Genomic DNA, 15,578 nt, shown 5'->3' on the forward strand with positions numbered 1-15,578 from the left:
TGTTCCCTAAACGTCTCCCTGCTGCTGCTGGGGTAGAGCAAACTGTGATTCAATTAATGATAGCAACTAAAATTATGCTAGCGATTGCGATGATCACGCGCCTGTCATACCTTCACTTTTATGTTCGTTCTATTCTTTTCCACTGACTCAATCTACGAAATAGCTAAGCTTGCAATTTGTTTTTTTTTTTAAGAAAGTATTAATAAAAAGTATCGATTCTTTGTGTTCATGAATACAGACGCAATCGATGTATGCTTCGGTTTGGGTGCTATACAAATTGTTTTATGTGGGTTCAGAAAAAGTAAAAAATATATAACAACATATCATAACCGACGCGTTGGAACACAAAACAATAATTCAGAGTACAGTATTTTTTAGCTCTTCTTAATAATATAAGCTCATTAAGAAATCCATAATCATTTGAAACGCTTTAACAGAAAAAGTATGCATGTTCTACATTTTGTTGTTGCATTGATGTACGACTTACTTGGAAAGGTGTGAAGTGATCATAACCCAACAGTTCACGATTGCGATGCTGGCGGGATGCGTAGTATTCGCGTGTAGAAAGAAGGTTTCCTGTCAACGAACGAAGTGTTGTGCTTTGCCCTGTCCAGCAGAATCCGCACATATGGTGTTTAGAGGGCGAGATGATGTAGTTTTCCAAAGAGGGTAAAATTTTGGGATTTCCGGGAACGTTCGTCGTTAGTTTCTGCACAAAATGATACCATAGCATTCAGAGGTGTCCGTCGAAAAACAATAACCGCATCAATCCGCAAAGAAAAAGCTCATTTACAATTGAATGCTACCAGAACACATACGACGACATAGTGACTGCTATAAACAAACCCATCGGCTGCGATCGCGATAGGGATGTATAAAAACAAATTATTTTTTGCAACAATCGGGCAGCAGAAAGGCGGTGGTAGCGACGATAAGTACGCTCAGGATGATAATGTTTAGGTTGCTGGAACGGTAGTCGATGGTGTTGCGCCGCTGCTGTTGGTGTAGCTAATTGTGTTGCCGTTGATGCTAAATCCGAATCTGCAATGAGCGACGAGAATCAATTTACGGATGGGTTGGGGGTGCTACACGAACAACGGCCGAGGCAATAAAAGCAGGAAAATTACTAAACCCCACATGGGCAGCCCCGCGAACGCTCCAAATCCAAGCTCTAGCCACAATGAATGGATACATGGATGGGACAAAATTGATCTTTCCTCTTTCATAGACTCGCAAAACCGACACTGACATAGTACGGCATCGAGAGTGAGAGAGAAGGAATGTAAAGTGCAGCAACAAGGGAAGTTACGTTTTACTATGGCCTCGATTAATTTTGGAAATTATGAACATCATTGCAAAACCACTGGCATTGAGGTATTAGGAACACTTGAAAATAAACTCAAGTAGGATGTGAATTCATAAATGTAGCACACAATTTGGCATAATGAAACAACAATCATACAAAAGAATCAAATGAAACATTTCATAGCGATCGTAACTCAAAAATGTTTAGATCAACCAGTTCAAAACCATGTTAGTATCAGCAATGAAAAATGTAAAACACTATTACAAAACTTAACAAAATACAACAGGTAATTATGAAAACATGAAACACAAACGAACAGATGAGTCAAATGAGTACGAAAGATCGCAACTGTAACAGAGAAACAAAGCGTCGGCCAAAATTGAAACCCTTAAATGAGCGGGTTTTACTTCCAGCGGCATCTCGTCTCACCTTGGTTGCTTTTTCTGACCCACGGAGCCCGGATCGAGGAGCTGCGACACGTAACATTTCCAAAACGGTGTTGTCATGTTATCAATAGCAACGCAAAACATTCGATCTAGACCCGCACACAAAATGTCCGGACACCTTAAGGCGTAAACATGTTTTCCATTGGTGCAATGGAAAAAAACGGGTGTCCCTTATGTGTCGTATCTCTTCAACCAAATTGACTCCATACAATAATCGCAGTCAGTGATACGACTATTTCCTGGGGGAAAACGTGTGGGAACGATTAAAATTAATACACATTCATTCCACAAAGCGAAGAAAATAATGCAACCATAATCGTATATCAAATGTCTACAATACTCCTGTTGAACTAGGAAGAATGAATTTTTCAATTATAAAAAGCGAGATACAATCTCCAAGCGGTTACACACCACTGTGAGATGCGAAGGTTTTTGTGGCAAACGTAATTTTCATGCTTTCGTTGCCCTCGACGATCGTGGATCGTGCGGCATGTGTTGGCCGACGGTGCATCACTTACCAACTTGTGTTCACCGGCAGGTTCTTCAATCGTTTGATCTCCTTCAGCGCCCACGCGGCAAGGGCTTTCGTGCGGGTCGTACGTGAGTTCTTGCCTTCGTTCAGTAGCTCCGTAATACTCGGATCCTCCAGGAACTGTAGCATAATACGCCCGAACGCACTGCACATGTCACCGATGAGTCCGGCCGCGATCGCAATGTTACCATCCGAGAGTTCCGAATCCTTCGCCACTGACACGATGTAACTGACGATGAAGGGAACGTGCGGCAAAAGCGTGTTCACGTCTTCCAGCGGTGTGTTCTCTGGGCCTTTCAGTCCCTGCACAATGCCAGTGTACGCCTCCAGCACGCTTTCGCGCAATTCGTTCAGATAATCGATCATGTCATAGTCGTTCTGGTCTATCTGCACCTGGGTGGCAGCCGCAAGCATCGGCAGCACCACGTTCAGATATTTTTTGAAGTCCGTTCCGATACCCAGCGCAATGTCACCGAACACGGTCAGTATTTGCGGCTTCACGCTGCGGTGTAGATTCGGGTTGCTCAAATTTTGCAACAGCAGCGTCATGATGTCGTCGCAATAGGGCAGAATTTTGCTCTTCAAACCGCGGCAGATGTCTCCAGCGAGACCGACCGCCGTGCAGCACACCTGGTACTCTTGGTGGCTCTTCAGACCAATGTACAGATATTCCTTGAACGCGTCCATGTACTTGATGAACTCCTCGCCGAGCAGATCCACCAGCGTGGAGACAGCCATCAAGGCATCTTCCTGCACGCCGCACACCTTACCCGAGCTAGATCTGAACATCGTTAGCAGGGCCATCATGATCGCGTCTGAGATTTGCGGCGCGTCCTTAGCGTTTACCTTGCGCAGCACCGACTGGAGCGAAGCGCACAGCAATGACTGCAGATCGTTGAACTGATGCCGGTCACTGTGCGAGGAAATGTGCGATTCCATCTGCAGCACGTGGTTGATGCGCTCAAGGATCACCATAGTGGTGCGCTGCACCGACAGATAGCAATCGAGCGGTGAATTCTTAATCATTTCCATCAGCGCCTCGTACGCGGACGAGCGCAGATTGCCCTGCCCTCCATCCGGGCGGTCAGTGGCCTCCAGCAGGCTCGTGATGATGAATTCGAAATACTTCGACAAGCAGTACGTCTGCGGTGGGTCATCATCAATGTTGACAGCTTCGTACGCGGCATCCGACAAACCGGTGAACGCCCAGCACACGTTCGTAGCGACACGTGGTTCCGCCTTCAAGCCGTTCAGCAAGGCCTTTAGCAGCGGCTCGAGGTACTGCTCTTTTATCGCCACCTCCGGAATGACCTCACAGATGCGCCCGAACGTCCAGGCACAGGTATCGCGCACGATCACGCTTTGATCGTACATGAGCTCGATCAGCGTTGGCATGGCCTGCTCTAGCATCGGCTTTAACTGGTCCGTCTCCAAAGCGCTGAGAATCGAGCCGAACACCATGACGGCTGCATCCCGGAAGCGCCAGTTCGTCGACTTGATGTTCACGTTCACGAACGGCAGCACGTGCTGGACGATCTCTTCGCCGCAGCACGTGGAGAGCAGCATCAGACAAACGCCCGCCGACTTGGCCGGATCCCAATCGTCATCGTCGTCGAACTCTTCCTGGTGCGTCAGCTTCTCCATCAGCACTGGCACGAGATACTGTAGGGCACCACGGGCGTAGTACTTCGAGACTCGGTTCGGTAAGCGTCCCGTTTCGGCTGCTTCTTGCGCCTCGATCGCGAGGTCGATCTCCTCGTCGCTTACGTTCGACCAGAACTCAATGCCCTGGAGGGCGATCTGTTCGTTTTCTGACTTCATCGCCTCGAGCGTGATCGGAAAGAGGGCCTGTGCCATGTACGCTTCCATGTGCTGGTAGTAGAGCGTTAGAATGCGCACCAGGCACTGGAGCGCCGCCACACAGATCTGCGTGTCCGTCGATTGCGTCGCTTCGCACACCACTTCCATGATGTAGTTCCGTTCGGCCACCTCCTCAAAGTTCGCCTTCGTGAACTCGAGCGAGTTATGCAACGCGTTTGTAGCTGCCAGCCGGACGTGATTGGAAGGTTCCGACTTGCGCATACCGTGTATGATGGCGGTAAGGATATGGTTTGACTGGTGTTCCAGTATATCCGAGTTGATATCCTGGCAGATGTACCCGATCGCTTCCAGTGTCGATTCGCGCAATGCCTCCGTCGACTTGTCGTTCACCACATTGTCCACGAGTTTCTGCATCAAGTCTGGCCACTGGTGAGCGGGAAGATCAGCGACGGCAACGTACGCAACACACTGGGCGGCTGATGACGGGCGGGATTCTTCGGTTCCGAGCGTTCCAAGGATCTGTGTGAATGTACCGGATTTAGGGTTGATAAATTGGTCCGTTTATAGTCTCCTCGCTTGAGAGCGAGCGGCGTTCTATACTACTTACGTTTTTTCTGATGTACTCCTTGACATCCTCGGGGAACGATCGCCACCGGTCCTGGTACTGTTGTTTAATCGTTTGATCTTTACTCGTCAAATGATTCTTCAGCTGCAGACCGGCCGCCATACGGGCGACCGTCGAGTTACCCGGGTACACCAGCACATCGGAGAGCGCTCGCAGAAAGTCTGGCAGATTGTTGGTGGCCGCCTGTTCAAGAAAATTCTTCGCCGCGAGCAACTCATCTTGATCTGTTGGTCATGCGTGAATGTTAGACAAAAGAATGTAAGCACTTCGACAGTACACTATAGATCAAACAGAAGAAAAACGGGCCCATGAGAGCGCATGGAACCAGAAGCGCGCTAACAGCCGTCTTCAATATACATCCAATAGCCGCTTATGATATGCGATAGTTTGCATATGCTCCTATGCTCACCGCTGTATGCTTATGTTTCGCCAGAACGCCTACTCCACTATGGCGCAAGAAGATTTATTCGTACACCGAAAGGAAAGGGAACGCCATTGCATTTCATCATTCGCTCGCACAGTCCATTTTGCAGGTTATGTTAACGCGCCTCATACATTCTCTATCGCTGTCTCGCTCGCTCTCATTTTGTCGCTGCGCGCTGAACGGCAAACCGTACCGACGAGAGAGACTATTGAACGAAACGAGAGCTGCTCAGTTAGCAGCAGCAGCCACCACGGCGGTCGTTGGTGGTAAGGGAGGAAAAATGGATGGGGCTGGCGAGACGTAATTTCAAGGTAACAATGTTTCGGAGCGGCACAACCATCCGTAAGCATCGAAAATTATAACACCAACCACCCGCGGCACAAGCAAGGATCTACCATCCGGCTGAATGATGCTTGGCTCCATCCGCGCCACATTTTCTAGAACAATCGTCCCAACACAACGCCGCTGTTGATTGGATGCCGACTATTGACTCACTATACTCGCGGATCCCCCATCAGGCATTTAGGCTCGCGAACTTGTGCTATTTCTTATGGACATTTCACTGCACTCTTCCGAAATGGGAGAAGGGAGCAAGAGGTTTCGCGAACTTACCTGGCGAGACGGTTTTCTCGAGGATCTGCACTATATGCATCATGACGAAGTCGTGTGAATGATGGCCTGTCTTCGATTACCGAAATGCGTCCTTTCCCAGGAATCGCTGGCGATTATGGTGAATGTTTCGATGACCCTTTTTTTCGCTTTTTGCACGGGGGCGATTCACGCGCTCCACGCACACGCACAAACACACAAACGGAGGCACAGGACAAACTCAAATGACGCACACTCGGGTGGAATTCCGTCACACTTTCGTGGAAAACTGTACTCTGCTAAACCGAAACGGCACTGCTAGGACAATTTTGTCTCCGGGACGATACAACTCCTCCCTCAAGAGATTATCGGTTGGCCGAAAAACGGATACGGATAGGATTCGTTGCTTGCTTGTTTCGTCTTTCTTTGCTCACACACTCACACTCGTGCCACCAACTTCTCACGGGAAGCGCTAAAAATTGACAGGCGCGTTGGCTGCTCGAATGCACAGGCGTACCCCGTTACAGCACGTCTTTTCACGACGCGATGACGTCAGAAAGTAGCAATGTTTACATACAGCCTTCTCTCGTTAAACCGTGCGAGTCATATGAGTTAGTCTTGCAACAATTCGTTGGTGCCTGGCTGCGACCCGCTCTTGCAATGCACATTTAATCGAATGCATTGGAAAAGATGCATAATTTGCTTAACTTTTTCGTTGAATCATTAAATAAGGAATAAAAATAATGCGGTTTACATCCAGCAACGACTGCAATGAACCAAATTGAATCAAATTTTACTGCAAAATATTGCAAAAAAACCAAAATTCGATCAGTTGGATTTCGATCAATCTTCTGTCTGTCAAAAGACCGACTGGAATTGAATGCAGTTATGCATTTAAATTATAACGATTCTAGATGATTTTTCGGAAGGATTTTCTCATCTTCAACACTACCTAAAAGCCTTTTTTGATTTATGATTTAGCTGCAAATGATTTCTCCGCGTCCTCCACAACCACCGTCGATAGCAATTTATTGCAGAAAGAATATTTTGAAACGTTGACGTGTTTCTACCGTTACCATTCAAATCAAAGTGCAGTACTCGAATGCCTCGATCTCTTCAGGCATGCAAGGGCTGATCGTGACACTTGCACAACGAAAATTGAATTTATGCATTTGCTATGCAGTTTGCTATTAGCGCATTTGCAATAATAATTGTTTCATTTTATCTTCATCCAAATTGTCGATGATCGTTATGTTGCCATTGCCCTCGTTCATGTGGTCCAAAACTAATTGGCCTCGGGTGAGCCGACCGTTTAGCTCCACATCTCCACCGTACCGCTTGCTTTCGGTAATCAAATGAGGATGCACTAAAACCATAGAAACTAGCAAATCGCACGGCATCCAGAGTTGCTCTTTTTCCGGCAGCTTCTCCAATGCCACTCGTTCAACTTGATTGAGAATATCGAAAATAGTCCTATGGCTGCGACCCAACACGTCCATACGCCACTCAAGGCTCGTTACAAGGTTAGGCCGGAAGGCCGTTTCCCATGGCACAACGACTATAGGCCCTCGGAAGGCATTGAACGTAATGCTAGCCGATTCCGGGTCATTGAAGAAATTAAATTCAGCCGCACTCTCCGTGTTGCCAATGCCATGACGGTTTCCTCCCATCAAGTAGACGGCTTTCAAGAGCGTTCGTGTTGACGGGTACACCTTTAACAAGAGCGCCAGATCTGTTAGTGGGCCCAAGTTTATGAATGTTACCTCCTTTGGATGCTAAAACGAAATAAATAGCATTTATCTGCCATTCACCCAACCATCTGACGCCGTTATACCTGTGCAATCAGCGAATACATTTCTTGTAATGCATGTTTATCCTCTTGCAAGGGTGTGCGCGACGGTTCATGGTCAAAATGTACATCAGAAAACCCGTCCGATCCGAAATACATCTCGCTGGGATTTGCTAGCGGTTCCGGGAGCAAAATTCGTTCATTCGATCCCACATACACGGGTACATCCGTTCGTTCCAATGCATCCAGTACTCGTAGTACATTATTGGCCACGTTCGTCGCATTCGTGTTACCCTTTGTGCAACAAATGGCCAATATGTCGACATCCTGATGAGCTTCCAGCAAGTAGAACAGTGCCCAAGCATCGTCAGCACCAGCATCTGTGCTTATCACAACCTTAGCTCGATCTTAAACGTAAACGCAAAAAAATGACACCTTTGTTTCTGTGACGCACAAAACACTGGAACGAAAAACACTCACCTACGCTGCTCACGGTTCCCATAAGCGCCCATAGCAGCGACACCAGCCTGATGAAGTCAAAAATGCCCATTCTGTCACAGCCGCAATTGCAAAACGATTGCACAATTAGAAGCAATTTATTCTTCGCTACACGCCGACCGCCGAGCACAGTAACTTGTCAGTCCGATCGGTATAAAACAAATGCCTCGTGTACGCACCAGTAAGCATAAGGCAACCCTTGAATTAATAAGTCTTCAGTGCATGGCATGTGAATCGCACGTGCATGCTTATCACGTTGGGCATAAAGATAAATCCTGGCCCTATAACCCTCCAAGAAGTGGTCTGCATCTCGAAAACAGCTATGCGAACAATCAATGTGCGATACCAAACGTGACTGATAATGTTAAACAAAAGCAAAACATTGTTTAAAAACATCGCTTTATTTGCTCCACCTCTTTTTTACACCGCACAGCAGCCCCACGTTTGCATTATAAGCTTTGCAACAACCCAAGGATGTAGCTTCCCAGGTCTTCGTCCTGGTTCACCCAGCTAACGTTGCAGATCTTGTGCCCAGCGGAAACGCTCGACTGGCCCTGTGAGCCACAGACACCCGGTGGCTCCTCGGTTTCGATTTTTATGTTCACCGACTCAACGTTGATGGAATTGTTTTCGTTCATCGTTACCGTCCAACCGGAGAGCCGCTCGTTCAACATGTTGTACAGCTTTTCGATCGTGCGCATCGGCGGACCGGGATCATCCAGTTTTATTTTGGAGATAAACCTGTGGGGAAGAGAAATTACGTTAAAAAAAACCGCTCATAGACAAGCCACGTGCACAGATTCGCCTCACCGTATCACGTGCCGATCGATGCCGGCCTCGTTGAAGATCTCGTCGATGCTCATGAGGGAAATTTTGTTGTCCTTCATCACCAGGATGCCGTGTATAATGCGGCGCCGCTTAGGATCGGGCGGTTGGGCGTTGTACTTCTTTACTTCATCCTTCAGAATCGACAGCGACGTCTCGACCGGAATCTTAACCGGTGTGCTAATCGTGCACGTTTCACCGTTCGCCGGCGTGTAGCATTCGATTTTGAATTCCTCGCGTATTTTATCCTTTAAGAATTCCATCTTCACCGCTTCGCCGTGCACGAGCATCACGTTGCGGGGTTCGCAAAATTGAATCAACTGCATTATACCCTTGGCGTCCGCGTGCGCACTGAAGCTCATGTACTCGACGGACATCTTCACGTCCACCACCTGGCGGTTCTCGAATTCTACCTTTTTCGCGCCACCAAGAATCTTGTGCCCGACCGTACCCTGCACACAGTAGCCGGGCATGATGACCATGTTGTTTTCGTTCGGGGCCCACTTTTTGAAGATTTGCAGCGACAGCCCCGCGTGCAGCATGCCGGGTGTCGCAAACACCACCATCGCGCCCGGATTGTCGATGTAACCCTTGTCGAATGGTTTGATGTGCTTAAAGTCGAACATGTTGCGCTGCACGAACGTCTTGCGAATCTTCTGGTTCGTCCAGGTGATGAACATTTTGTAGTAATTGTTAGCCTTCTCCGTCAGGCCCACCGCAAAGTACACGGGGTACTTCAAATTCATCCGCTCCCAGTACGTCTCGAGCAGGATGCACAGTTCTTGGGCGCGACCGAGCGCAAATACGGGTATCAGTACCTTGCCACCCTTGGCGACGCATTCGTGCACTTTTTTCAGGAAATCGCGCTCCCGGCAGCGCTTCGAATCGCGGATAGTCGTCGCGTAGGTGCTTTCTGTGATGAGCAGATCGGGCTTACATTTATCGATCCACGCAGCACCCAGATGGCGATCGGGCGTCATGTTGTAGTCACCGGTGTACACCACCGATTGCGATCCGACACGAATCCAAAACATGGCCGCCCCGAGCACATGCCCCGCGTAGTACGCCTTTATCTCCAGCTCGCTGTCAACCATGACGCTCTGGTGCAGCGTCACAGCGATCACCTTCTTCATGCAATCCTTGATCATCTGCGGTGTGAAGAAGTTGCTTTCGCCTTTACGCTCGACGGCCACTTTGCGCATGTCCTCCAGCAGGATCGGAGCGATCGCTTTCGTTGGGTGCGTCATGTAGATCGGGCCCGTGTAGCCGACCATCTCTGTCATGTACGGTAGGGCGCCGCAATGATCGAGATGGAAGTGCGATATGATCACACAATCGATGTGGTTTGTAATGGGACCCTCGGGAATGATGAAGCTAAAGTCGGGAAATCGTCGCTCGTCGTTGTATCCCATGTGCATGCCGCAATCGAGCATGATGTTTTTGCCGCCCATCGAGAGTAGGATACAGCTTCGGCCCACATCCTGACCGGCGCCTAGCGGTGTTATTTTAATGTCCGGCATTTGTTCGACCGTACGTTCGAACGGTGCATACACAAATACTATAATCAATCGATAATATTGCTGTTAAACCTGTATGCAAAATGAACATGTTTTTCTGGATGTTCAGTAGATATACTTTAACTGACCAATTGTTTTCACTCACCTGCGGCTTTATCCTTGTTTCTTGCTATAGCATGGGTTGTATTAGGTCGCACAAACACGTGATATACTCATGCACATATTCGAATATTGTTCCGTATTTCTCTTCAAGTGCAAATCAAACAAGTACTGTGTAAACTTTGTAAGGAACAAACATCATATCTTTCGCTCACTGTGCCGATCAAAACATTACACGCAAACGATTTGACATATGCTGTAGCAACTCGAACGTCAGTTCTGTAAACTGCGATGTAACGTTTTTGTTTGTTTTCTATACTATAAAAATCGCATATAATGATATGTTTTCGTAATAAGATAAGATCTGAGATATTAGGAATTTTTTTAAGCTTCTTTGTGCAAGTTAAACAAAATATTTTGCAATAAATCACAATTCGAAAACTGCTCGAAAAGGGTACCATTTCCAACAGGTTTGCGTGCCTAGTGAGTAAGCATGCGTTACTATAAAAAATAAAGCACCACGTGCTGCTTAACGCGTGCAAGCAAAATATCGATTGTGATTTCGCTATAGATGTTTAAAACATTAACAACAATTGAGTTCCATTTATGTTTATTCTAATATTGCGAAGAAAACGTATCTTTTAACACTATGATTCATGTACAAAAATGAACCAGTTTACATCTTCAGTTTAATTACAATATTTGCGTAAACTATCGTTGCAGTCTGTCCAGTCGGTTATGATATTTTGCAAGGCACATCCTATGTTATATTCAAGTTAATCTCGTTCACATATTACGTACAACTTAGTTACAAATAGCCCTACTATAATTTAAATATCTTTGTTTCGCTAGTACATGCTAACTCTCTCTTCCGTTGGTGTCATATTTAACGTACACTCAACGTACGTAGGAGGTGGACTTTCATTAGATGCCGGCAATCTCTCTCCCATTCGAGAGCTACGCAGCAGCGTTCCCGGCGATGTCGGTCGAATGCTTATCCACGTGGGTTGCTCGGGATTGTTCTGCAACATTTGTTCCCGTTCGTTGTTAGCCATGTTTTGTTCTGCCCATAGTTCCTCCGGGTACGAGATAGGACGGATCACGTTAGGAGACACGCTGGGATCGGGTTGCGTTTCGCGCGTTTGGATCGGTGGTACGTATCGGTTGTTCATGTTGATCAGCTGTGAATTACTCCGAACGTATCGTGGATTGCGTTTGGAGAAGAGTTTGACTAAAAACTGTCTCGTTTGCTCGTGGTTCTGATAAATCGTATTCTGCTGAGACGTTGGCCCAGGGAATCGTTCGCTTCGTGACAACACCGGAGACTCATTCAGACGGCTATCTAAAATGGGAAAAATACAAGCGAAACACACAACACGGTTATCGATCACCCACTCATCAGCGCCAAACATTCTCATGATCGGACATTACGTTCGAACCGATTGCGATCTCGAATTTCCCTATGCAGTTCACGCTGCAGGCGTTTTTGGTCCGGTGGTTGATTAGCTTTCTTCTGCGCTGCTCGTTTCCGGCAGCACCGCACCATCCAGTAGATTGTGTACGTCGTGAACGACCCAAACAGCATCCCCACTAGCATACCTCCGAGGAACGTTCCGTTTCGGATGTAGCTACTAGACTGGATGTGTTTTCGCGGGAGCAGCTGCTTGTACGCGTGGTACAAATCGCCATACTTTCGCTGACACTGGAGGAACTGTTCACAGGATTCTGTGGATTGTTCACTACCAGCGTCACCGTAGGAGCACGTCCAGTTCATAAGTTCCGGCCAAAGGTTGGGATCGGGTTGGGGTGCCTGTGATCTTGGCGATCCCGTTCCCCACACCTGCTCAATTGCAACATCTACACGATCGTCTTTTTTGGCAGCCATGAAAGGGTCCTCCTGAATGCGCTCAAACTTGTTACCATGAAAGCTGGCATCGACTAGCACTTGAATGGGACAAACAAAAAAAAAGGTAAACGTATGCAGCACGTCACTCTCGGGCTCGCTCACTTACAGCAACTTTCAACGGTTACCATCGGGATGCGGTTTTTCATCCATTTGACCGTGCTCCGTACCGCTTCCGATTTGCAGTTCCAACGGTTATCGTTCAAAAAGATCGAGTTTAACCGGCGCAGATGACCGAACGGTGTCTTGCTCAAGCTGTTCATGATGTTCTTCGTCAGATCCAACCATTGCAGGTTGGGCAGATCGATAAACATCGTGTCGGAAATGTGCGGTATGCGGCAGTCAGCAAGATGCAGAAACTGTAACGTACCCAAGGTAATGTCCGATTAGTAAAGCTCCTCAAACGCTGCCACTGCAACTTATGCCCTACCGTAATGGAGTAGCTTTTGAGGAAGGGTCTGTCCGGTAGCATCATGAAATTGTTGTTGGACAGATTCAGATCCACCAGCAGCTCGTTGCGTTCGAACAGCTGCTCGTTCAGATGCTCCAGCCTGTTGTGGGAGAGATCGAGCGTCGTCATCCGGCGTTGGTTGGAGAATGCATCCAGGGAAATCGTTTGAATGGAGTTTTCCGAGAGAAACAACTTCACCAGGTTGTCGTAGTGCTGATGGGAACGGAATGGAACAAAATGTATATAGAAAGAGCTGCGGTGGAAATTGTATAGAGCTTCCATACCTTGAAATTATCGTTTTCAATCGAGGATATGATGTTGATGCTAAGATCGAGGATTTCAACATTGTGCGGAACGTCGGTATACGTGTTGATGAGCTTTTCATTGCTTTCATTGCCAGAAGGAAGGGAGAGAGATTATGGACGAGAGATATGGTTAGAGTTTAATAAAAAAAAGCTAAGATAAAGAACAACCTCCCGGTTGATTAATGGGCGGAATACCGGTACGAAAAAACGTGAGTTTTCTAAGAAAACCACACACACTTACCTACAATCAGCACGCTTTAATTCTTCGACAATATCGCAAGTGCATATTTTCGGACAATATTTACCACCTTCTGCTGGTGAATCGCTTGCTGTTGCTTGTTGCGTCGTGAAAAACAACAGCGCAATGGTAAAAACACTAAATATATTCGAGTTGCGACACATTCTAGCCATTATTAGTGACACAGAAACGCATGAATAGAGCCCCATTACCCTCACACACACCGAGGGGCGTAAGGAATGAGAAATTGAACTAAATACACTTCGTTTTTGCGCGAATGTGCCCAAAGGATCGAAATTGGATCAAATAGAGCGAATTCGCGTTGCTAGCTTCACGGCAAGCACTTTTCACATTATGCTACAAATTCTGCTGTTTTATGGTGAAATATTCTGTCTTCCACACGCCACACAACCGTAGACTTTCGCTGCAGAATGAAGAATTGTCCGCCTGGCTAGTGTCGTTAATCGAATATTCGGGTTTCCCATTGGAGCCACTGGATGTGGTAGTTTCTGGCACGGTACCTGTGGCGCTGATAAGATAAGCCAGCCAGATAGAGGGAACAGTGTTTGAAGTTGGCACACCAACGTCTAAAACTCTAAGACGTTGGGATAACGAACACCAGCGAAACGGATGCACTTTACGCGGGTCACACGAGTTGGATAGGTACATAAAACAGGCCTCGTTTCGTACGCACAGGTGCGAGCATGCGTTTGTCATTGAAATGTGGCTGATTCACGTACCGAGGCTCACGTGTGTGAGACAGTGTGAATGCACACGTTACATTTACGCTTCGATAAGAGATCGATTGTCGGTGCAGCATGCTTGTTCGGGTGGCTTGGGTTTCGAAGATGGCTGATAAGGCTGACACACGGTGGTGGAAAGAAAGGTGATAAATCCGAATCTAGAACAGAACTTACTAACTGTGACTCATACATTCTTTGTCGTGCATAGGTGCTAATAAAGTCTATTCTTTCATAAATGAATTGACGGATGTTTGCTTATGCTACTTGTTTAAAATAAACCTCGCGATGCGAAATAATAATATAAATCAAATATAAATTGTTGGACGATTATTGAAAAGCCAGTTGTATATTTCATGTAACTCATTCGATTGAAGCTGGGGAATCCATGAATTGTCTAATGGAAATGGTCTTTATTTTTCTGATTTTCTAAGGAAATTATTTCACAGTCTTCAATGGGCTAAACTGATCAATTACTATGAACATATAGCTTTTTTTCATTATTAAAAGTACAATAATAGTGTTCAAGGATCGCTCAGACGTCGACTGATTAGCCACAAAATGTACTCAAGCACTTTTTTCATAGCAAAAGAAGTTCTCAAATAATTATCTCATATATCCCTTTTTAAGAAGACGTATTAAAGATTAAAATCTCAAAATGCAAATTCCAATCATTTCCTCCCCCAATCGTCCTACATTAGAATAACTAAGCAAAGCTTCCTTATTGTCTCGCACCGATTGCGCCAACGAAATCGAACGCCATCGCTGCAGCAAACAAATCGCTTCAATCGCTTCATTTTGCCTAGCCTATAGGCTGCTCTCCCTTACACAACCCCATCGCGAATGGGGTGAAAAATAAAAAGCAACCCCTCGGTCCAAAAGCAGCCGGTCACAAACCAGAAGTAACGCCCGTAAAACCCCCACCCACCGGCGCCAACCGCAAACAGGCAGAGCCCGTCTTCTTCGGGCACGCCAAAAACCGGACTTTTTAAAAGACCAGACCGCACGAGACTCTGGCGGTCGGTAAGGACCGTCTCTGTCCCTCAGGCAGACTCGGCTCGCATAATAGCATCGTTGCGCCGGCGGAACATCAAAGGCGGCACTCCGCGAAACCCGATGCCACCCTGCGGACCCTTACCACCCCCTGCCCACGGGGATCTGTCCGGTTGGTTTCGCGTGACACATGGTGGTGAGAAGGGATGTGAGAGGAAAGGGGAAAACGCTCCTCGAAGGGTAGCAGCCCCTGGCAGAACAATCGAACGGTGGTGGCGGTGGTGCGTGTTTTCGTTCTCCCCCCGAGGTCGTGGTGAGGCAATTTAATATCGTATTTAATTTAATGAACACTTTAACGATCCCGCGGATGATAATTAGTGGTCGCGTGGGGGGTGGCATGGCAAGGCAGGCACGGGGTTCCCTTGTCCATTGGATGTGCAGTGTGCAGTGTTTAACGGTCATTTTGAATGATAACACG

The 15,578-nt window shown here is 47.1% G+C and overlaps 4 protein-coding genes across 4 annotated transcripts; all 4 read right to left on the reverse strand.

The window, feature by feature from the left end:
• Positions 1-956: 956 nt before the first annotated feature.
• LOC128725596 (importin subunit beta) lies at positions 957-5,809 on the reverse strand. Its single transcript, XM_053819354.1, has 4 exons — positions 5,767-5,809; positions 4,713-4,954; positions 2,271-4,624; positions 957-1,029 (listed from the first exon to the last, which is right to left on the reverse strand). The coding sequence occupies exons 1-4, from the start codon at positions 5,807-5,809 to the stop codon at positions 957-959; spliced, it is 2,712 nt and encodes a 903-aa protein (XP_053675329.1).
• Positions 5,810-6,814: 1,005 nt separating this feature from the next.
• LOC128726294 (pyrimidine-specific ribonucleoside hydrolase RihA-like) lies at positions 6,815-8,103 on the reverse strand. Its single transcript, XM_053820096.1, has 3 exons — positions 8,012-8,103; positions 7,577-7,938; positions 6,815-7,517 (listed from the first exon to the last, which is right to left on the reverse strand). The coding sequence occupies exons 1-3, from the start codon at positions 8,079-8,081 to the stop codon at positions 6,933-6,935; spliced, it is 1,017 nt and encodes a 338-aa protein (XP_053676071.1). The 5' UTR covers positions 8,082-8,103; the 3' UTR covers positions 6,815-6,932.
• Positions 8,104-8,458: 355 nt separating this feature from the next.
• LOC128725921 (integrator complex subunit 11) lies at positions 8,459-10,612 on the reverse strand. The gene is made up of 3 exons (XM_053819694.1): positions 10,517-10,612; positions 8,840-10,412; positions 8,459-8,770 (listed from the first exon to the last, which is right to left on the reverse strand). Exons 2-3 carry the CDS (start codon positions 10,372-10,374, stop codon positions 8,479-8,481), a joined length of 1,827 nt encoding a protein of 608 aa, XP_053675669.1. The 5' UTR covers positions 10,375-10,412; positions 10,517-10,612; the 3' UTR covers positions 8,459-8,478.
• Positions 10,613-11,180: 568 nt separating this feature from the next.
• LOC128723869 (leucine-rich repeat-containing G-protein coupled receptor 5-like) lies at positions 11,181-13,531 on the reverse strand. The gene is made up of 6 exons (XM_053817635.1): positions 13,371-13,531; positions 13,109-13,211; positions 12,804-13,037; positions 12,483-12,732; positions 11,902-12,414; positions 11,181-11,812 (listed from the first exon to the last, which is right to left on the reverse strand). Exons 1-6 carry the CDS (start codon positions 13,529-13,531, stop codon positions 11,319-11,321), a joined length of 1,755 nt encoding a protein of 584 aa, XP_053673610.1. The 3' UTR covers positions 11,181-11,318.
• Positions 13,532-15,578: the final 2,047 nt, after the last annotated feature.

Source organism: Anopheles nili, chromosome 3 (assembly GCF_943737925.1).
Source record: "Anopheles nili chromosome 3, idAnoNiliSN_F5_01, whole genome shotgun sequence".
In the NCBI taxonomy this organism is placed as follows: Eukaryota; Metazoa; Arthropoda; class Insecta; order Diptera; family Culicidae; genus Anopheles; species Anopheles nili.